The sequence below is a fragment of the Topomyia yanbarensis genome, chromosome 3, assembly GCF_030247195.1.
Source record: "Topomyia yanbarensis strain Yona2022 chromosome 3, ASM3024719v1, whole genome shotgun sequence".
NCBI lineage: Eukaryota > Metazoa > Arthropoda > Insecta > Diptera > Culicidae > Topomyia > Topomyia yanbarensis.
The window spans coordinates 101,179,554-101,203,917 of NC_080672.1; the positions used below are offsets into that span (position 1 = coordinate 101,179,554).

The following is a 24,364-nucleotide window of genomic DNA, read 5'->3' on the forward strand; positions in this document are numbered from 1 at the left end:
GTCAAGTTTGCTGTACATGTACCAGTGATTCATATAAGCAAATGTTTATCAAATTAATCTACAAACCCGTAGGTTTTTGCAAGTCCTAGAAAATCAGTGAATGTGGCAATCTCATTCGACATGAGCTGCGAACGGGGAACGTTCGTATGTGTGTACGCAGCAGAAGCTAATCGGCGGCAAGGCTTGAATCGTTTCAAAGAATTCTCGTCCTGCATCACCAGTTATTTGCAAACCGTCCTCATTAGGACGAATACATAATTGTTATGTAAGAAAATTTAATTTAACTCTAGGAATCAATTTGCTAGCACTGACAAAACCCGATATGATTTTGGATCAATACCAAAAATTATTGCGAGCTGGTATACTTTGTAACGGGTTTCATTCCCTCCGAAACGGCATTCGAAAAGCGGCTCATATCATGTGCGAAGCCTTGCGATGATGCAAACAGACTGATGGTAACAAAAATGCTGAGTTGTGTCTTTTATACTCGACCACAGTACAATGAAAGTCCATCCTTCTTTAAGCTTCTCGATATGCTTCTCTTGTGGCTCGGAAGCTATAAAAGCTGTCGTACTATTTGAATCGAGTGTAAAAAAATTGATTTTGAAAGATGTCTAAGCACATGCGAGACAAATACGTTGCGACGTGCAACAAAAGAAAGCGCGAAAAAGTGGTAGTGAACGCGGAAGAACCGCCAAGGAATGCAGTGTCCGATGCTGAACGCATGAGGCAGTATCGGCAACGGAAAAAGCTTGCGAGAGAGACTGATGTTTCTGGTTCCGGCACTGAAGCGGATAGGAGTTCTCAGTTGGTCGCAGGTATCGATATCAATACGAATGCGGATAGAAGCGCTAACCACATCATGCGTGTGTCAATCGCAATTGAGGGCATCTTTCTAGACGTGAATGTCAGTTATCAAGGTATTATTTTATATTCTGCATTACTTCGAATTGAGTTTCCACACGACTGCGCTTGAACAAATTCAGTTCTAATTAAATACATTCGGTGAAAACTAACTCTTCGTAATGTAATATAATTGACAACGCTTGTTCAACACATCAATTCTATGTTCCCGTATTTATGATTTATGATTAATCGTCGAATTTTTGGCCCATAAAATGGTCTTAATACGGAAAGAAATATTGAAAAGTATTATATATTAAAGGTTTAATGGAGCATAACATGGAATAAATATATATATACATATATTTAACAAGAATTGATGGATTGAATTAGCATTGCAAATACTTTTATTGATTAAATTTTGTATATATATATATATATATATATATATATATATATATATATATATATATATATATATATATATATATATATATATATATATATATATATATATATATATATATATATATATATATATATATATATATATATATATATATATAAAATTTATATGCATTTCACTAAATATCTAGGTAACGGTTTTCAAATACTGGTAAATCATATAAAACGATCATTATAATTGCTTATATTGTGACAGGATCTACATTGATTAGTTTTTTCGTTGTTGTTCTCTCGTTAATTGAGTTCTACAGGATGACAACACGAATGAACTCATGATGAATGAAGTTCGTGTTTGACAATTCTTGGTGGTTTGTTTACTTCGTCAGTTTTATGAGAACGAATACAACGGGTGCTCAACTGTTGAATTTGAACTCACATAACTCCCATGTAAACAAACCACCGATAATTGAATAATTTGTCGTTTCTGCTTACGTTATATGATAGGGTGCGCTTTTCCATATTTTGAACATGAGTTGGGAATATGTTGTCAAAACGAGTGAAACAGAGAATTGTGAGAGAAAGAGTTTCAACTATTCTTAGTGGAAAGTAATGGTTATAATGTATGGGCACAAACAGTTTTTTTAGATTTTATTTTAGAATTTGGAAGTAAGTATTTCAATAAACTACAAACTGTTCCCATATTATTCCCGCATCAAATGTATATCCATTTTACAACTACAATATTATATTTTTTCCGAAATTCCAAGTTTTAATATCTTTTCCATACATTTAAATTCAAGCTAACCACCACCGAAGCAGCGCCATCTCTCAAATATTTTCATGAAAGTACTAGCTAATACCCGTCGCGCATTTGCTGCGACTTCAACGAAATAGGAGTAATTTCTTACGGCAATATATATATATATATATATATATATATATATATATATATATATATATATATATATATATATATATATATATATATATATATATATATATATATATATATATATATATATATATATATATATATATATATATATATATATATATATATATAATTCGGGACAAACCGTAACAGTTCACAGCAGTTAACGTAAGATACAACTATTCTCTTTTGTTTACTACAAATATCTGTGATTGACCAGTAACGATTTGGCCGGAATTTCAACTTTAAGTGAATTTTTACAGTTGGCTTACACGCCCTAATCATATGTTTGTCGAGAATTGTTCAATAAAATTGATAGCATATTCAAGGAGCTTTTCGTCTGCTTGAATTGGAGTGGGTACATCCTTGGAATCTCTTATAGAGGAATGCCCCACACTATATAATATGCTGATTATTTCTTTGCTTCTGGCAACAGGAATTTTTGTAGTAACTTTGAATGACTTCGATTGAGTTACACAATTAATTCATATGGAGTAAATTAGGATACATATTTGGAGTTTACAAAGACTTCTAATGTTTTTTTCATTTTCATTAAAATAGCAATGCATTGCAATGAATTTTTAATTTCAATCAAATAATTTTATTTTCAATTATTTTGTTTAAATTTCTATCAGGTAATTAACAAAAAAGAGAACGATATGTTTCATTTAAGCAATTAATAAATATTATTGTACTCATTAAATAAAATTTTTGTCTCCCGACCAATAATTTTATTTTGAAAATTCTACCCAAATTTTATTAACCATACAAGTCTATTCTCTGAGCGTTGGTCTGAATGATTTAGACTAACTTTCTAAACACAAAATAATCCAACTTTGTTGAACTTTGCAGGAATCGTTCCATCTCGTTCTTTGCAGAGCGAGCCCATTCAAATTCCTGCACTAATAAGTCAGGGTAAGCTATTATAATAAATGTGAATCTGACAATAAAAATTTGCGTTAATGAAAAATTACAGAAATTAACCCATCGTGTCAAACACAAGATGGGACAGGTTTTGCGAGAGCTGATCGCGAATTTCGCGAAAGGTTCATTGATAATGAATTCGGGGTTGCATGTAGCGTGTGTGATAGACTTTGGTTCACCAACGATCTGAAGTCAATCACAGAGCAAGGAAGGAGAGTGCTGTTGGAGGCTGGAGACTTTGAGTCAGTTGCGGGATTCAAGTTATGCCAGACCTGTCGTAGCAGTTTGCAGCGAGGTACAGTACCAAATCTGTCCACGTCGAACGGATTCAAGTACCCAAGCTGTCCACCAGATCTTCCGCCCTTGGATCCGATTAGCGAAAGGCTGATTTCACCACGACTGCCGTTTATGCAGATTCGTCGTCTGCGCCAGGCACAAGGTGTGTTATGAGGTTGCACTTTGGCACTTTTTCCTTTTTATGAAGTATTATCCGAAATTGTAGGCAGTTACACCATCATTGGGCAGGTCATCAATGTTCCAGTAGATGTAGATGAGATGGTTCGGGTGCTTCCTCGTCAGCTTGAAGACGATTACGCTTTTAATGTATCAATTAAAAAACATCTAATACATAAATCAAATTACTTGTCTGGATTTGTCAAGAAGTCGGTCGTGAAGGCTTGGCTTAAATATTTAGTCACCACACCATTATATAAACGGGAAGGAATATCTCTGTGCGAGGATCGACTAACAGCTTTTGGTGCGGACCAACAATCTAGTTCATCTCAAGAAATGAGTATGATAGAATTGGAGGTCATTGAAGCAACCAACGATGTCGAGTTGTTTGCTGGTCAGCAACAAACGCTGTTATGGAATGAAGATAAATGTCTGGAAATTGCTCCGGCTCAAAACAAGAGGCCGATGTCGATTGTTTACGATGAAAACGCTGAAGAGCTGTCTTTTCCAGATATCTATTTGGGATATCCAAGAAAATTCAAAGCTGGCGTTCACGTAACACCCTTCATGAAGGCCACCAGTGAGCTGAGACGGAGTGATAGACGTGGAGCCAAGCCGAATCACTTACTGTATATGGCTATGAAAATTCTCCGTCTTCGAGTTACTGAGGGATTGCAGCATACCTACAAATGTATGGGAACTGCAAACATAACGCGAGCCCAGCTGAGCGACAAAAGTTTCTTGGAGAATCTCATGGAACGTAATCTGTCGTTTATGAAATCGATTCCAAACTCAGTGCAGTATTGGTATCGACGTAAACAGGACCTTTTCGCCATGATTCGACAGCTGGGCAAGCCAACAATGTTTCTGACGCTAAGCGCGAGCGAAACTCAATGGCCACTATTGTTGAAACAGCTGCACAAGCTCTCAAATCATTATAACGGCATCGATTTAACAGAACCATTGCGTGAGTTGAATGCCTATCAGCGAGCGACACTGGTCAACGACGACCCAACCACTTGTTGTTTGTTCTTCAATAAACTCGTTGATGTCATAATGCATATTCTATCTTCACCTAGATTCAGTCCATTTGCAGCCATTATGTTATTGATTTTTTCAAGCGCATTGAATTTCAACACCGCGGCAGTCCACATGCACACATCATGCTTTGGCTTGCAAATGATCCTCGTGAAACGGTTTCTGAGCATATGCCCGCCACCCTACAACTAATCAGAACAGTTTGTTCTATTAGTGTAGGGGATCTACGTGAAACGTATGGCAAACAGGTTCATGGGCACACGCGTACTTGCTATAAACGCAACGAGAAGCGGTGTCGATTCAACATACCATACTGGCCAATGAATGAAGAACGGTCATTGGTACCGCTAACAACTGATGACAGTCGCCGTGGACGATTACGCCGACGCTCCGCAGAGATGCGGGAATCACTGGAAACAAAATCATTTGACACTCTAGAGGAGTTTCTTGCAGATTGCAGATGTACTCCCGATGAATATCTCGATGTGCTCCGTTCTTCGATACAGCGCCCAACAATTTTCTTAAAGCGCTCAATGACGGAACTCTGGACAAACCCTTTCAATCCTTGGATTGCAGAGAAACTGCGTTCCAACATGGATCTGCAGTTTATCCTTGACGTGTACTCGTGTGCATGTTACTTGGTTGACTACGTCAACAAATCGAATCGGGGCATAAGTGGTTTACACCGCGAGCTCATCCTTTTGCAAGAGCAGTATCCTGATCAGGACTACACGGCATTACTGAAGAAGGTTAGTTTAAAAATGCTGAACTCTGTAGAGATGTGTGCCCAGGAAGCCGCATGGTACCTTCTTCGTCTACCAATGTCTGAGGCCAGCAGAAAAATAGAGTTTCTGCCAACGATGTGGCCTCACGAACGGACCAGGACCAGGAAGCAGCACAAGCAGATGGACGACGAGGGAATTGGAGAAGATTCTACTGACGTGTGGACAAAGAATATTATCCAGAAGTATGAAGAGCGCGACGGATTGGATTATGTTTGCTTGGCTGATTTTGCTGCTAACTTCACCAAGTGTAGAAATACAAACAGCTACAGAGCCCGAAGCTCACCTCGAATATTACGATGGTGCAATTATAGCATGAACGAACTTGTTGAGTACAAGCGCGAATCAGTCCTTCTATTCTTACCGTTCAGAAACGAATTATGCGATGTTCTCGATGGAAACAAGTTTCTTCAGCTGTATAATGCGCACGAGGCAGACATCCTGAGAAAAAGGAGAGAATACGACTGCGAATTGAACTTGGAACAAACTGTCGAGGAATATCTACGCACTTGTGAGAACGAAGAAGCTGGCGAACAGGAGAACACCGCAACTAAGAAACATGAAGAGTTTGTACAGTCGATTGCCATGGAACCAAACGATGATGACATTGAGCAATTACCAACTGGAACACTGAGAGCGGTTATAAGACAACGAACCAACGTCATGTCGAAGCAAGATTACTGCGATATGGTACGATCCACCAATGCGGAACAGCGCGACTTAATTTTGCACGTAATCGATTCGCTACACAGCTTCACCGATAGCAAACCAATGCAATTATTCTTCACTGGACCGGCTGGATGCGGTAAAACATTTACACTGCGAGTACTTATGGAGACCTTCAACCGCTTCAGTCAAGCTCATAACTCACAGAAGAATGCCTACGTAGCATGTGCTTCGACAGGAAAGGCAGCCGTTGCCATTGGAGGAACTACCGTGCATTCTGCATTTCGCATCACAATGTCACGCCGTAGTAATTCAAAGCTAAGCTTCGAAACACTCCAACTTTATCGCAACGCTTTCACCAATGTTAAAGCTATTATCATAGATGAGGTGAGCATGATTGGCGCAGATGTACTCAACACAATACACGCACGCCTTCAAGATATAACCGGAAACTACGATGATCCATTCGGTGGAATTAATATAATATTCTGCGGAGACTTACGGCAACTACCGCCAGTCAATGCAAGACCCGTCTACAAGGCATGTGGAAACTCATTCCACGGGGCTGTCCTGTGGCAATCGCTCGACTTTTTCCCGCTGGTAACAGTTATGCGTCAAACCGATATCAAATTTTCCGATATATTGACCAAGATCGGCAACGGTTTGCGATTAACCGCAGAAGAAACCGAATTGATCGAGGGTCGTTTTCGCACAGCCGAATGGTGCAAACAAAACGCACCAAGGGCAATTAGACTTTATCATCGGAACGTGGATGTAGAGCAATACAACAACGAAGCATTAAACGCACATGATGCACAAGACTGCATTGCCGACGATGTGTTTGCGGGATACAAAAATGCTGATCAACTCGCTAGTTCTCGTATTAAGCTTTACAAGCTGAGCGTCGTGGAAACAGGAGGCATGCCGTATTTGCTACGCCTTTCAGTTGGTATGCCTTATATGATAACTACCAATGTCGACGTTGAAGATGGCGTAGTAAATGGCGCTATCGGTGAGCTGAAATACGTTGAACATGTTGAGGATGACTCCGGACGACATATTGCCAAGCTGTGGATGAAGTTCGAGAGCGAAGCTGTTGGAGCTGCATTGAGGATCAAGTCAAGACCAGCCGTTTATTCTAGACCCGGTATCCTGCAATCTGATTGGACTCCTATTTCGAAGCGATCTGCGAATATCAAACTGAGCGGCACCATCAAATGCAAGCGTATCCAGTTTCCAGTCGTGAGTGCATGTGCTCTGACTGTACACAAGTCACAGGGCGGCACATTCTCTGAGATTGTATATGACTACGACAAGGGCCAGGACCAGCAGCTGGTATACGTTGGTTTGTCGCGTGTTTCATCGCTTCAGGGTCTTTACCTGACTAATCCCACCAATGCCTTCAAGTTTCATCACGCTAAGGGTTCTAATTCACCGAAAATGCAAGACCTGCGAAATGAGCTGCAACGATTAGGCAATCATCGTTTGCGTACACTTGGTGATGAATTATGCGAGGTTATAACGAATAGTGATCCTGCTAGTACGTTGATAAGTCTCAATGTACAAAGTTTGAAGGCCCACGCAATGGATATCGCTACAGATAGGATTTTAGCTAGCGTAGACTTCCTCGCCTTTAGTGAAACCTGGCTAGACGATTCTTTTTCAGTCGAGGTAGAAGGCTACAGTTGCGTCATCCAATCGAAAGGTACCGATACGAGAGCTGGTGGAGTAGCCATATACAAGAAGAACAAGACATCCATAATGGCTATTCCTTATACCATCCAACAACAAGCACACGCCGAGGACGCTTGCGGTGACATTTGTGCAGCAATGGTGACGGTAATGGATACCAGTATTCTTATAATTTCAATATATATTTCGCCAGGAACAACTGCGGAACAGAGAAAGTCCTTCATATCACGCAGATTGTCTAGCTATGCTAGGCAGAAAATTCCTATGGTGGTCACAGGCGACTTCAATATTGACGTATCCAGACAAGAAAACAAAGATTTTATTGATTTTATGGATATATTTTTCCAATTAAGTGTAGCTACGCGAACGAATGAGGCAACCACACTTGGTGGTTCGGTATTAGATTTAATATTTACGCATAATTTAAGCGCCGAATGCACGCGATATTGTTCTTATTTTTCATATCATAGACCAATATTATCTGTACTATCAATAGAAGCACCCGAACCATAATCTGCATCTTAAAACCCTCGCTGGAATGAGACGATCAAAACTTGCAACGACAATTACGGTCGAAATGGCCCAGCCCAAAGGTAAGTTAATTTTCAAAGCATCGGAACTTGAAAAGAAAAGTTGCATACAAATAGGAAACAGGACACATATAATAAATATTTATTTTCAGATTAGGACAACAAACCACCAAATCCATCACGAATAACGACGCCTGGTGATAGTCAGCCTTACGCGGATCAGCCTTCACGCAAAACGGTCCTTTTCAGGACCACAAAACACAAAACGGTCCTTTTTAGGACCACAAAACATTAAACGGTCCTTTTCAGGACCCCAAAAATGTTACAAAGAATTTATTTTGAAATTTCCAGTAAACATTCATTCAAAAAGTGCATTGGCTCAAAGTATCCATGAATGTCATATGATATGCCTAAGTTTAGTCCTACGTCAACACCGCGGTTATGTCCCGGACATTACCCACTCCTAGTTTTTTCATTTCGGTATAACGGTTGACGAGTTTCCACCATTTTGTGATTTATAATGGTAATACAGTGAAGACCCGTTTTTATCAGCCCATTGGTGAATTTTTGGCTGATAAAACGGGGACATTGACAAAATCGAGAAATATACTTTTTTTTCTTTTTAATCAACCGATGCTCTTAAAATATTCTTGTTTTGTCCCTAGATACAGCCACTTAACTCTTTTCGGATCTCTAACATAACAAAATTATGCTCAAGAAAGGATTTACTCGAAATCAACTTGATTTATCTGCTAGAGCCCATCAATCTGCTATCAATTTCTTTTTTTTTTCTTTTTTCATTTTTCTTTTGATACGCAATTCTCACTTCGACATAGATCTTTCATAAGGGCCTAAATCAGTGATGCCGCAAGTACAGATTTATCTAGAAAGGTACCGATTTCTGAAGCATTTTTGGCACAGATTTTGTACGGTATCCCTACACACAGAAAAAAAATATTGGTAAAAGTAAGAGTGTTCCGCTCTTAGCAAAAAACAACCAACGCCAACTATTCAGCTTTTTGTGGGTGGCTGCGTCCCCAAATGCGCACCCCACTTTGACAAGTCGTCCGTCCAATGTCAATTTTGACAAACCATCAGTCTTGTCAAATTTGACAAACCGTCCTTCAGATTCAATTTTTTGATCGTGATAGGCGTTCACTTCTGCTCACAACTAAAATTGAACGTCAAATATAAATAGTTTTTCAGTTGAAAAACTAAACTGATTTCGGTACGGATCCGCACAGTCAACTGTAGTCCCATTCAACAGCGGCACTTAACTCGAAATGTGGATACAGAACATCTGCTATTCAAAACTATTCGCTACTCGCCATCGGCATACAAAAATCGGTCGACCAATACGGCAATTAATCAGTCTTATAATGTAATTGGGCGATTATCAAACTGAGTAAAACCAATCAGCGATACTAAATCTAGTCGAAACTAATAAGTCAGATGAATTGCAACCGATTTCTTCGGTAAACGCAGATGCAGCTGTAGCTGACGATTGTCAATTCTTGGTGCTAAATTTTGCTACAAATTTGTATTCAAAATCAGGTGTGAACAAACATTGTTTAGGTCTAGGTTTAGGTACTGTATCGTTAGAAGATGCTTTTCCGGGTAGTTTAAAAGCAAGTTTCGTGTGCTATTATTAGTCATTTCATGTGGGATGAATTTAGGTAAGAGCCGAGGTTCAAATCGCATAATTCTCTCGACACTTTCAAACAGCTGAAAACATGCTTATAAATAAATTCACGAAGAAATTAAAATCATCGAAAAAGGCGTTTGAAAATAAAATAACAAATTTTAAATTAGACGTTTAACGTTTATTAAGAAAATAAATAAGCAGGATACATGATAGCCGTGAAACTCAAGGCTGATGAGACCGCTTGTCAAAATTGACACCGCTGACGAGTTGTCAAAGTTGACACTGTACAAACGACTTGTCAAAATAGAGTGCGCATTTGAAAACGCAGCCACCAGCAAAAAGCTGAATTAGGTTGAAAGTAAAACTTTTAAATTAATCAAGAATAATAATCAAAGTAAAAGTTTTCCTTTTAAGCAAATGAAGAATAGTACTCAAAACAAAAGTTTTATTTTTAAACTAAGAGTATACGTTGGTTGTTTTTTGCTAAGAGTTAAAAACTCTTATTTTTACCAACATTTTTTTTCTGTGTGTAATAAACATCTAATGATCCAAGAGCCTAACGACCTGTTCAGAGTATCATCCATACAATATGTAGAATCGTTGGACTATATGGGTTAAAGTTTGTGTATAATTTTTTTTGTTAGGGTACAGATTACAAATTTTTTAAAAAATTACAGATTGGTACAGATTTTTAACATAACAGCAAGGTAAAATAATTTAACCCTGCGATGCATCCCAGTAAACAGTTGATTTAGGCAGCAGTGATGGCAAGAATCTGAAGTGGAGCTGGTACTGATTGAGCTTGAACTGAAGCTGACATTATAATGCAATATGCGAGAAACATGCTTCCAGTAAATCAAAGGGATGATGTCTAATAAAAGCTGAATGAATCTTCTCGGAGTGCATACGTTTACTCTGACGTACTCCATTTGAATTTTTGCAAGCCGGTTTCTCGCATCTTATTGATATTTCCAACCCCATCTCAGCTTCTCGTCGCCACCTGTTGGCCACCTTTGGTTGGCAAACAAAGTGGCAGTGAGAATTTGAGCTGGAGCTGATATTGACATTACCCAGTCAAACTTATCCGGAATTCTGGTTTCCCACACTACTTTTACAGTGAACGGCAAGTTACGGCGCCGCCTTTTAGTTTACTGGGTTCTTGCGGAATTCCAGCTCAAATAAAACAACCGAGTCAGAATGTCTGGTTTGATTTCTCCGAATGGAAAATTTTAACAACCTCGTTATTGTTTGGGTACAGAATCCGGTCCTTTTTTCGATAGAAGAGTACAGATAGAAATTTTTTTTGAACTCTCGGTACAGATTTAATTGTGGCAACACTGGCCTATATCGCTAATGTAAACAAACTGAGTTTTCGCTATTATGTGACTAAAATACTGCAAGGTAGCGGTAAAAATGATCGAAAACATATCCTTTTGAGATTTTTTGAGAAATATGCCAAAATGTAATGGTGGAATATGAAAAAGATGATTTTTGTTCGTTTAATTGTTTCTTTTATATTGGCACAAAATTATTAATGAAACAATATATTTTCCTGAATAAAGTAGAAGAATGACGAAAATTTTGTCTTGCAATACCATCATTCTGTAACCGGATTATGCTACTATTGCATAAAAAAGATTCCATTATGTCACATTGGCGGTTGCCCGTGTGCATTGTAAAAGTTCAAAACTATTGATTTTTAACGGCCAACAACTTCTGTTCATTTTCAACGGCCAAAGAATTCCCCTTCAATATAAAACTCATTACCAAAAAGCTGAAAACATTTCATTTTCACGCATCAGAGGACCCCCGGCGCATTGGAAATGTACAAAGCTATTGATTTTCAACGGCCAACAATTTTCCCTTCATTCTAAAACTCATTACCAAAAAGTTGAAAACATTTCCATTTTCACGTATCGGAGGACCCCTCTGCGCATTGTAAATGTACAAAACTATTGATTTTCAACGGCCAACAATTTCTCCTTCAATATAAAACTCATTACCAAAAAGCTAAAAACATTTCCATTTTCACGCATCGGCGGACCCCCCTGCGCATTGGAAATGTACAAAACTATTGATTTTCAATGGCCAACAATTTCCCCTTCAATCTAAAACTCATTACCAAAAAGTTGAAAACATTTCCATTTTGACGCATCAGCGGACCCCCCCTGCGCATTGTAAATGTGCAAAACTTTTGATTTTCAACGGTCAACAATTTCCCCTTCAATTTAAAACTCATTACTGAAAACTTGAAAACATTTCCATTTTGACGCATCGGCGGACCCCCCTGGGCATTGTAAATATACAAAACTATTGATTTTCAACGGCCAACAATTTCCCCTTCAATATTTTGGTTGCCGTTGAAAATCGAACTTCGAACTTGCTCCTTTTGTTTTTTTGTGTACATGTTAGAGAATCAACTTGCCCATCATCTATACCAGATGCGCTTTAGTTGGGCAAGAGCTAAACAGGAGAAAAATCGAAAGGCGCCAGTTCACTATTTCGATTTTCAACAGCAACCAGAATATAAAACTCATTACAAAAAGGTGGAAATAATTCCATTCTGACACATCGGCGGACCCCCTGCGCATTGTAAATGTAGAAAACTATTGATTTTCAACGGACAACTTTTTCCTCCTCATCACAGAAAAGTTAAAAACATTTCCATTTTGAGGCATCAGCGGACCCCACCCCCCCCCCCCCTCTGCGCATTGTAAATATACAAAACTATAGATTTTCTGTGGCCAACAACTTTACCTTCAACGATACTATGTGACCGCTAATATTTTGCTTGCAGTCCTTTCCTATAGCAAGCGAAAAAAGGAGTGCCGCACATTCCAATCTTGCAAATATAAGCCATGACTCTCGTTCACTACATTCATTTTGCACCGCTGCTATGAAATTTATTTGCAACAGTTCCAACGGAACGGATGATGAAAGTTAAACACACGGGTCATTCACATACATTCGCAACAGCTAGCGAACGAAACCCTACTACGGCAGCAAGCCGAATAACCGAACTTTCCCGAACATGTAACAGGCACGCTCAGCAGCACGAACGTTTTTGCTTTTCTCTCGTCCGTTTACATGCATAACAGCTTTAGGTACAGTTGCAGCGTGGCGGTCGCGTTGGTTTTTTCTCGAACTTTCGCATAAAAATGTCATTTGAAATGACTTCTTCCAGCCTTGATTCTGTTATTACTGGAAATGAATGGGCGGACGAATTGGCTAGAGCGGGCGCTGCGACTGCTTTCGATGGTCTAGAACCAGTTTTACCACTTTCGATTAGTTGGATAAAGCACATCATTCGCTCTTGGGCTGCATCCAAACGTGTCAACCATTGACGAAGCTTGCAAACTTGTGTTCAAACGAAGACGTTTCTATCGGATGTGGGTTCGAAAATGTCAAAGATTTTTTTGCATTTTTCCAAGCATAAACTCAGTTTTATAGTCAGGAAACTGACTGTATATTGCAAACTTAATTATCACATGGCTACTACTCAACATGCTGAGTATTATTCGTGTGATCTTTGTGAATTCGATTACAGAACTTCATATCATTTGATATGTAACTGCCCAGTAGGAATGCAACTGCGTATCCGAATTTTTTGTTCTCCATACATAGATGAACCTATGTACAGAGAGTTGAAGGTCAAGGATATACTATAGTTCCTAGTTTGGTAAAGAGCTATAGTTTAAGCCATATTTGAATGACAATCTATCTCATCGAGGATGTTGTCGTTCTGTTATCTCAATATCCCCTCAGGGGTGTTGATAAATCCACTCACTATTTAAACAAAAAATTCTAAATCCCAAGACTTGAAGTCGATGAACATACTCTTTACTGTGATGTAAAGGGTAGAAATGTAGCTCTTACTTGTACTTTTGCATTGTTGACAGAAACAATAAATTTCCACGATAAATTTAACCTTTTTTACTTAAAATCGTAATTGCATTTTATTAAAAACCAACCCTAGCGATTTACTGTTTTCGGCAAAGTTATTCTGGATTATATTCCTTTCTACATGACCCATGTCACAGAAAACCATGTTCAGACAATCGTTCAGGCCATAGCCGAAAAGCCGCATCCAGTACCTTAAAATCAACAGCACGCTTCATAAACGAGGGATAATTTGTGAAACTCAACGGGTTCACACGCGTACCCTGTAACGGTGAGAAGCAATTATGACCATCTGATCACAGGCAAACGATGACGATGTGGACGTAAATGGCAACGGCGCAAGGTCTTCGATAGCAACGAAAAATCTCGCAGTTTGAAGGACAGCCACCAATAAAGGGTGAGTCGTTAATTATTGCGACATTTTAAATTGATTGGTAAATCGGCTAGAGTTATCGAAATGGAACCAAAGTTTTATAGTAGTTCAGTATACATTTATTTCAGCTTATATACGTTGGTTGAACTTTAGAATGAGCGTTTTTGGAGACACTTGGTTTTGTAAATTGCATATTCCATGGTCACGAATGGTTGACTACATTTCCCACAAGTTCATATGGCCTGCCACATCAGGTACTTCGTTGCAAACTTCGACAGCTTCTTCCGTTTGAAACGGTCAACCACAGGAGTCCTTACCTGCCTCGGCAACTATTTGATATCCGATTTGATGTTGGTCTCATCATCAATGACGCAGCAGCGGTATTTCGTTAGTAGCGACGGGTAGAGTTTTGATCGCGCATTATGGCAACACATGACTGGATATTTGTCCCGATTTGGGAAGTTCTGCATCTTATACATTTTCAATCCGGATCTTTTCTTTGGCCACTAGGGAAAAATTTGCGAAACATCTAGTTATCTGGCCAAGTCCCGTGTCGAAGTATTCGCATTCAGCTTGTAATGAGCAATCAATGTTCTGACGGTATTTTTACTCGTTGTTCCTGGTTGCCGTTCAACTACTGCATGGAGGTCAACTGTCATCCGATCCAGAAACCTTAGAAGAACCTTCGAGACAGTCGAACGAAGTAATCAGTTTTCCTAAAACGCGATGCGACAACCCAGGATTTTGCATGTGGGTGAAAAAGATTCATTCGCAAACGGTTTGCTGATTTTCTCCCATCTGGACCGAGATCTCGCTGACAACTACCTATCAAATACAACTATTTATTGGTGTAAACAATACAAATTTTGGCTAATTTCGGCCAAGCATAAGAAAAGTTACGCAAGTTTAATGCCATTATAATAATTATCTACGCACCCTTTATTCGTTTATTTCATTATATTTTTTCCATCGCTTAAATTTACAAAATACCCAAGGATCCGTTAAGCTAACGTATTGAGTCGAATGAAATAAATGATTTGTATAAAAAATAGTTGTATTTGATAGGTTGAAACAGTACAATTGCTCAAATCGATATTCAATAGCAGGACCCGTCAACATGTTAAGTCCCGTCAATACCACGCTATATCTTGATCACTTTCCTTCATATGTGAGTGGATGGAGAGATGGCTGTTATTAGAAAGTTTTGAAGTAATTAAGTGACCACATTCAGAATGACAAGCCTCTTCGAAGTATTTTTCAATTATCATCGTTACTTTTTCGATCAATCACTAATTGTAGCTATAATATTTGCAATAGAATTTCATTTCTGTGCTATTTTCGGTTTATACTAGTCCAATCTAGTCTAAATAGCCAATGCATGAAGGGATCCTGGAAAATTGGTATGTGACACAATCATTAAAGGGGCCAGCCCAACAGTGTAACGCACAAAATTGTGCAGATAATAAAACTTAGATATTTGATAATTATTTAAGCTTCAAATCTACTGCAAGAAAAAAAATGGATACCTCACATACAGTGCTTTTCATAATGGTAAAACCACCTATGAAATTCCAGATGCAAAGGTGATATATAATTCTATGACTATTTCTTTAATAGTGGATGAAAATAAATGACAGATTAAGAATATAAGCTCAAGAATTCATTTATTTCATTGCAAAACAGATCGGATACAGCATTTTTTTTAAAACAGGTTTTTCAAAATGATACGACCACTTACAGTTTTTCGTGGATCATACGATTAAATCAACCAACAAGAATTATTCAATAGTCCGTTACACTGCAGTGTTGCCAACTCAATTTCTTCTGACGACTGGACAATAGCAGATTTTAGTTCTTGGTGTGTTGAAAATTGACGATTATTTGCGTAAATTCGTCGGGCCATTATGCTCCAGAGGTTCTCAATGGGATTTAAGTCCGGTGAACAAGCAGGCCAATCCAGAATACCATTTTTTTCCGACGTCAGCCACGCCAATGTTTCAGCGCTTTTGTGTATACTGGCGTTATCCTGCTGAAAAATAAGCTTTGCCTTGCATCTTCTGCGAATCACTGATAGCAGACTGGCTCTAAGCACATTAATGTAATCAGAGCTTTTCATTTTGTGTGAAACAAATTGGATTTCCAGCTTTCCAGATGCATAAAACGCACCCCAGACCATCACTGATCCACCTCCGAAATTTCTCTTTGAAAAAAATGGTTCCTTTCGCAAATCGTGCCAATAGCCATTGAAGCCATCCGGCCCGTCCAAGTTCAACTTTTTCTCGTCCGAAAAAATCACCTGCGAGAGTTTTACATATTTTTATGTTAAATGGTTTGAATGAATATCAGACCTCAAAATTCAATAACTTGGTCTTACCTTTTTCCAGTCTTGGGACATGTTCCGACGCGCAAATTCTAGCCGAGCTTCCTTGTGCCGAGGTAGTAATCGTGGAGCGCTATTCATTTTTGCTCGTAGTATGTTTGGCGAATGTTTCAATGCTCTCCAAACGGTCGAAACTGAAGCATTCAATTGAAGTTCAGTCCAGATTAGTGGGCAGCTTATCGTCGAATTCGATGCTCTACTCGCAATTTGACGCGTGTCTCTTTCCAACAGTTTCTTTTTTCATCCTGGACTCTTTTTTTACCATACATTGCAGGATTTTTGAGAAAATTCAACACTGCACATTGACTACGTCCAATTTCTCGTGCAATTTTCCGGATCGCCCATCCTTCCTGAAGGCCAGAATTTGTCCTTGCTCCTGTTGACTTAGATCTTTTTGCTTACCCATAGTATCAAAATACTGTTTAATAATATAATTCGTTGTCATTGAAATCAACAAAAACTGAACAAGGATATCTAGTGGTCGTATATTTACACAGAAAAAAATATTTTGTAATCCTAAGTTTATTTTCATGCACATATTTGGATCATGAATATAAATGTAAAATTAAGTTCCACCACAAACACACACGACTTTTCGTGCTTTCTTCAACGAATTCTATTATAATGTTACACGTGGATTGAAAATTACAGTTTCTTTAAACGGAAAACCAATGCGCTTCAATGTATTTTTACTCGAATACTGCTGTAAAATGAATAACATGTAATATTACACGAATGAAAGTGTAAAATTGTATGCTGTTTGATGCTCCAAGCAGAGTTAAAAATATTCAAATTCATTGAATGAAAATTGATCATATTCCGCCGCATTCATTTTCAATATTCAGTGACGCAGCTGAAAACGTCAAACGAACAAACCGCCCATTCATCCATGCATATTTTCATTCGGCTCCGATTATTACACGAAGCGACCGTGCATCAACGAATCAAACGCATCAAAGTAGGCTCTGGCACAATGTAAGCGATGATGATTGTTGTTTCATATGCTTTATCGGCATTTGAAAACATTTTCCTAGATAATTAGTGTAATGAATATATTGTACGATATTCAACTGAATGAATAAGATGGATAGTTGAATGAATATTTTTTCTATTCACCGCGAGTCGCAACTGGTTCATTTTCAGCAGTCAAAAAAGAGCTTCGATTATTTTTAACTCTGGCTCCAAGTGATTTAACGCAATTTTCAATTAAATTTTTGGTTCAATCGTTGTATGTTTACATTCGTATTGATTTACATGTCGATTAAATTTCATTATTTTTTGGTGTGTATGAAAAGCAACACTTTTGCAGCCTCTTTGTCGCGTGTCAACAAATATATCTTTGTTGAGTCTTTTGCTTGTATTTGTGCTATTATTCATCGGTTGTCAGCATTCATTTAGAGTGGCTCCACTAGAGTCACGCGAAAATTAAAAAATCAAGGGTGGTTTTATCATTATGAAAAGCACTGTATCAACCACTTCATTGATTATGATTAGAAATATCCCTGCGTTGCACAATCGGGGAGAGTTTGATGGATAAAAATAATTAAAACTCCTTTGATCTTTCGTAGAATCGCAAGATGAGATGGGATATAAAAATTTACTTTTTATCCTGGCCTTAGTTTAGGCGCCAATACTCGCCACGTTTTTTCATTTCTGTAGAAATAGAACTAAAGGAAGACGCTAACACCAAAAATGAAGACTACTGTTCTATTTTCGGCTTATACGACGAAGAACACAAAATTCATCTACATTCATAAATAGCGTCTAATCAACTTGTTTGAATGATTTACAACCCGCAACTCTAGCATGACGCAAAACGATCACTATTCAATCATAATCCGCCATATTCGGCTACACAGCATTCGCTTCACCTCATAAACCACCACCCGAAAACAACAAGCCCATGATTTATGCAGAGCTACCGATGTCAAAATCGTCAAACATCGTGAGCTGGCCATAAACAAAAAATAAATATAGAAAAAAAAATAATAACATCCGTGACCAACCGGTTAACCAGACCAGTTTTATGAACGATTTTTAGCCTAGCCCAAAATGGCACAACCATTCAGTTTTATGCTAATGAGCCCGCACCAAACTCCCGGATCGAGCAATTGCCGCAATTCACAAACCCTCAGTTGATCGAGACTCGATCAAAGGTTGAGTAGCTCGCGTCGATTAAAGCGCACCCGTTGTTTTTTTTCTTAATCAAACCAGCGAAGCTCACCTCAGCAGCGAAAAAGTGGGCGGAGTATCAAACAAACACTGACACGCGGCGGAACTGCGGCTCACTCTCACTCTCTCCATCCTAGAGCAGGAACAACCACGACCGCAGTGGCATCGACATCATCGGAAACATATCGCATTTCATTTCAATTATTTACAGTTTTATGTTCGTGTGGTGTTTCGATGTTTTTATGCTACCCGTTTCCCATCTCTTTCGCTCACCCTTACTTCCTTAGTACTGAAATCGGTGGGATCGGTTCCGGAGGTGATAGTTTTCCCCGTTTTTTCCTCGCTTTTGTTATTATTATATTACTGCAGCTCGCTCTTTCCGCTTTATGGCGGCCGGTGTCGGCTGAGCTATGATTAGTTTTTCTCGGCTGTGTTTAGAACTTTATCGCTAGCAGTTGATAGAAAAAGGGAGGATGAGCTGTTCAATGGAGGGTACGTAAAAGAAAATGGAAATTAATAGTTGAAAATCGAATACGGTTGCTGTGGGAAAGTTATGGACAGGGAAGTAGTTTCCGAAATGAGATAGCAAAAAATTTTGATCGTTAACCATGTGGAAAGGCTTAGAACTCAGACCCTGAAACAAGTAAAAAAGTGAATTCAGATTTGGCCCTCGAAGATTTCTAAGATATGCTATTTTTTTCATTCATTTCTGCTTCGATGTTTCGACCTGAGTTGATTGGTTGTTAAAGGTACTACACGCATTTTGTCTTGGTAGATAAACTCCACAGAAAATCATTAGTATGATACTTACGTGAAATCTCTTGACTTAGTACTAAAAACTGCTTATTATCGTTTTAAAAGTTGTCCGATTTGTGTGGTTCTCTTATAGAATCCTAAACAGTAAAATTCTGGTCAAACAGTCCGGGTTAAGTTTCGAAATTGTAAATTATACCTGTTTGAATTGTAGCTTGAATACAACAACCGATTCTACAAACGTTCGAGTCGAATTCGGTAATAGCATTTGCGCAGGAAATCAAATAAAAATATTGCCGAATTCTTAACCGAATTTCGGGATAAGTCGTGCCAACTGTTTCAAAGTGTGCTGGACTACATGTCAACAAGGTGTTGAAAACACCAAATCGAAATGGGCATAAAATGATCATAGCAAAAACCATGGATAATTCAACTTACGGTAGGGTAGACTCAAATCTGCCTGTACAGAAATAATGCTGTGTTCAAAAGAAGAGCATGTCAAATGGTACCGCAACATTTATGATCAGGCAAGCGATTTGTGGATGTGGTGAAACAGTTCAACGCTATTTTGGCCTTATCTGGCGTCTGAAACTACTGGAAGTTGTGATATAATGCAAATTTCGCAACTGAAACAGTTTCATGATATTTAAATTGCATAATGGTGATTCGTGTTTAATGTTTTCGGTAATGTTCGCAAATAATTTAGAAATTTAGGAAACTCACCCAGGCCTTAAAGCTACCATTTTTATATGCTATTGTTGAAAACGGCAATAGTGGTATTTAAATATGCTTCCACAGATTTTCAGGTATCAAACTGACGCTAGACAAAACTTGGAAATACAACTTATGAACATTCCTAAAGAACCTAAATTACTTCCTACTGACCAGTCTACCAGATTCCGAGCATAAAAAGCCGAAACACAAACTTCTTGTTATATCAGAGACAGATTTTTCGAATTTTGATTTATTGCGTTATTCAATTGCTTTGGAGGAGTGTAAAGCATCCTACGAAGAAGCTTGTCCACTTCGTACTGTTAAATCGACTAGGGGAACCCCTTTATGGAGGGCTGTGCTTGAAAGAATGAAGAAAGTTATGAGAAGAGCTTGGAACCGGCGTCAGCGTGATAACTCCAGGGCTTTCAGGTCTGCTCGTAGCGCATATAAGAAATGTCTTAGATCTGCAGAACGGGCTGGCTGGCAAAGCCTATGCACTAATGTCTCTAGTCTGAACGAGGCTAGCAGATTAAATAAAATTCTCTCCAAATCGAATGATTTTCAGATGAACTCCTTAAAAACCAGAGATGGTGTTTATGTGACGGACGAAAAAGATGTTCTTAATTGTCTCTTCGACACACACTTTCCAGGTTGTATCGATCCGGAGTTGAACAATGTTCACAGATCTCATTCTGGTGATTCGGACTCGTGGGCGTTAGCACGCACATTGGTCTCCACTGAATCGGTCAAGTGGGCAGTTGACAGCTTTGCTCCATACAAATCACCCGGAAAAGATGGAATACTTCCCGTGCTACTGCAAAAGGGATTTGATATTCTTAAACATGTCTTGAAAAAGATTTTGCTTTCCAGTCTTGCTACCGGGTATATCCCGAAAGCATGGGGAGAAATAGCTGTTAGATTTATTCCCAAAGAGGGGCGCTCAAGCTATGAAGAAGTCAAGAGTTTTAGGCCTATCAGCTTAAGTTCTTTTCTTCTGAAAACTTTCGAACGGATAATCGATCATCACATCAGGAACGTTAGTTTAGTTGAATATCCACTGCACAAAATGCAACATGCATATCAGTGGGGGAAATCAACGATAACTCTGCTTCACGATGTTGTTTACAACATTGAGAAAGCCTTCTCGCTCAAGCAATCCAGCTTGGGTGTATTCCTAGATATTGAGGGTGCTTTTGAAAATGTGTCCTTCCAGTCTATTTTGGAAGCGACGCGCGGTCATGGGATACCTGCATGTATCTCGGGTTGGATAAACGCAATGCTTAGTAACCGCATACTTTGCTCGTCACTGCGACAGGCTGAGATACGGAAGTTGAGTATTTGCGGTTGTCCTCAGGACGGCATTCTGTCATCTTTGTTACGGAACTTGGTAGCTGATGGCTTGTTGAAGAAACTCAATGAGCTTGGATTTCCAACCTACGGGTTTGCTGACGATTACCAAATACTAATTACTGGATTTTGCATCGGAACAATCTCTTGACTTAATGACAACAGGCATTAAGAGCTGTCGAACAGTGGTGTCGACAAGTTAAACTATCAGGTTATTCAAGCAAAACTTCAATGGTTCTTGTAACGAAGAAGCGAATAACAACCGGGGTTCATCCCTTGCAGTTCTTTGATTCTGAGCTACTGTGTGCAGATCAAGTCAAATACGTTGGAGTCATATTGGATTCCAAACTGAATTGGTTTGCTCACATTGAGTTCAGAGTCAAGAAAGCGTGCATGGCCCTCGGGCAGTGCAGACGAACTTTTGGAAAGACATGGGGTCTCAAACCTAAATACATCTATTGGATTTATACGACGATTGTACGGCCTTGTGTGGTGGCAGAGAGAAGAGGTGGTGACAGTCCAGTCAAAGCTAAACCATCCGCAAAGAATCGCGCTCATGGCGTTGACTGGTGCTTTCACCACGACTCCGACTGCTGCTCTTGAGGCACTTCTAAATATCAAACCATTACACATACACCTCAAATAAGAAGCACTATCATGTGCATATAGACTGCAGGTTACTGGGCTTTGGAACAGTAACCATGTTGATCTTGTTACCAGTCATACACGATTGTGGCCACAAATGGTTACATGGGGTGAAGATATTATTGCACCCAGCGATATTACACTCACTTGTAGTTTTCCTTACAGGACATTCCATGTGAAGATTCCCTCTCGAGAGGAGTGGTTGTATGGCTATATGGAAAGACAACAACAAATGCAAGTGGTCTGTTACACTGACGGTTCTCTGATGGAGGGACGTGCTAGTGCTGGTGTCTACTGTCGTGAAATGAGATTGGAACAATCTCACTCGATAGGTAGATACTGTACTGTATTCCAAGCAGAAATCTTTGCGATTATGTGCGGGGTGCAATCGGCCCTTCAACTGAGTTTGTCCGGCAGAGTTATAAACTTCTGCTCCGATAGTCAGGCTGCAATCAAGGCCCTTACCTCAGACAAATCCCGGTCCAAGCTAGCGATCGCGTGCCGAACCCAAATCGAAGAACTAAGCATTGTCAACACTATCTACCTTGTCTGGGTTCCCGGACATTGCGGTATTACTGGAAATGAATGGGCAGACGAATTGGCCAGGGCAGGTTCAGCGATTGACTTCGTTGGTCCTGAGCCCGCGCTACCAATTTCGACAAGTTGGATAAGGGAAAAAATACGGTCCTGGGCTTTGTCCGAGCACCGCAATTATTCGAGAAGTCTACAAACGTGTCGCCAAACAAAGGCGCTTCTAGAACAACCATGCCCAATGATTTCGAAAAATCTCCTACATTTTTCGAAGCCCCACTGCGGCATACTGACCAGGGCTTTAACCGGCCACTGCAAACTCAATTATCACATGGCAACTATTCAGCGCGCTGAGTCTCATGTGATCTTTGTGAATCCGACTACGGAACCTCATATCATCTGATATGCAACTATCCAGCGGTAGCGCAATTGCGATTTCGAGTCTTCAGCCGTCCTTATATAGACGAAACCATGTTTGGACGACTGAAACTCAGAGACATACTAAAGTTTCTTATCCAATATGGTAAAGAGCTTTAGGCTTAATCGCAGGCAAGTTGAACTGCTTGTGAGTTTAACTTACCTGTTGTTTATTTTTGTTTTTGTGCTGTTATTTTTTCCACCCTTCCAATTCAACTTCCCCACACCTCCTTATCCTTTCCTTCCGCTCAGGAAATGATGAAAACACATGGCAAGGCACATATGGGGAACTACATATGGGGAACGTGCCATTTAAGCCAATATATTCCGATTCCTGATTCTGATTCCTACTTACCAGTGTACCAGATTCCGAGCATAAAAAGTCGAAACACAAACTTTTTGTTATATCAGAGACAGATTTTTCGAATTTTGATTTATTGCCTTATTCAATTGCTTTGGAAGAGTGTACAAAAATACTTTTTTTATTTCTTTTGGCTTTCAACCATCTTGAAAAAGCAAGCTATTTCTCACTACCAAAGACATTGATCAAGATAAACAGTGTGCTCCCTGTTTGTACCCAAGCCAGCATGAACTGAGCCACAGAAACAGTTACATTCATATTTTTATCTTGTGTGCATTGTCCGAAGAACAAAGAAGATCGTTGCTTTTATTTTTGTCATGGTTCTCTATCGAGATGAATGAATCGCATAGGCAAGAAGTGGTACTTTGATCCAACATGGTCATTCATTTCGCGTAAGACCATCTATTCTGTAGCTTATGAATTTGGAAGTCGCCTAGAGTCAAGACCCCACGTTTATGGATGATGAGAAAATCGACATGATCTGGTACCACTTATTTGCCACAAAAAGATTTTTTTTCTAAAAAGTGCCACAAAAAGATTTTTTTCGCACGCACAATTAATTGATTTTGTATTGTCTTCAATTAAAATATTACATCGCACAATGTAAAATAACTATAATTTATTTTCGAGCCAACCATTTTTAACTCGAACGACTTTTTACTTATATTAAAATAACACTGGTAAACACTGTTGAAGAGCTGGCAGCAAACATCGAATGAATTATTTTGTCCGTACTGCGTGCGATGAGTTGATCACCGGAAAAAATCATTTCTCCGAAAATAAAAAAAAAATCTTCTCGTAACGTTGAAATCAAGCTTTGCTAATAGCGCAGGGAAATCTATGTTGTCTGTGAGCATGTTGA

The 24,364-nt window shown here is 39.1% G+C and overlaps 1 protein-coding gene across 1 annotated transcript; it reads left to right on the forward strand.

Moving 5' to 3' along the window:
• The first annotated feature begins 610 nt into the window (after nt 1-610).
• On the forward strand, nt 611-18,522 carry LOC131687105 (uncharacterized). The gene is made up of 6 exons (XM_058971145.1): nt 611-920; nt 3,306-3,542; nt 3,606-4,580; nt 4,814-7,881; nt 8,231-8,327; nt 18,422-18,522. The coding sequence occupies exons 1-6, from the start codon at nt 611-613 to the stop codon at nt 18,520-18,522; spliced, it is 4,788 nt and encodes a 1,595-aa protein (XP_058827128.1).
• The last annotated feature ends 5,842 nt before the right edge of the window (nt 18,523-24,364 follow it).

Bases quoted from the DNA above. Each gene is read 5' to 3' on its own strand.
- LOC131687105 (XM_058971145.1), top strand. From the start codon at position 611: ATGTCTAAGCACATGCGAGACAAATACGTTGCGACGTGCAACAAAAGA. The intron at 921-3,305 runs GTATTATTTTAT...AGTCAATCACAG, and splicing joins CGTGAATGTCAGTTATCAAG to AGCAAGGAAGGAGAGTGCTG. The intron at 7,882-8,230 runs GTAATGGATACC...TACTATCAATAG, and splicing joins TTTGTGCAGCAATGGTGACG to AAGCACCCGAACCATAATCT.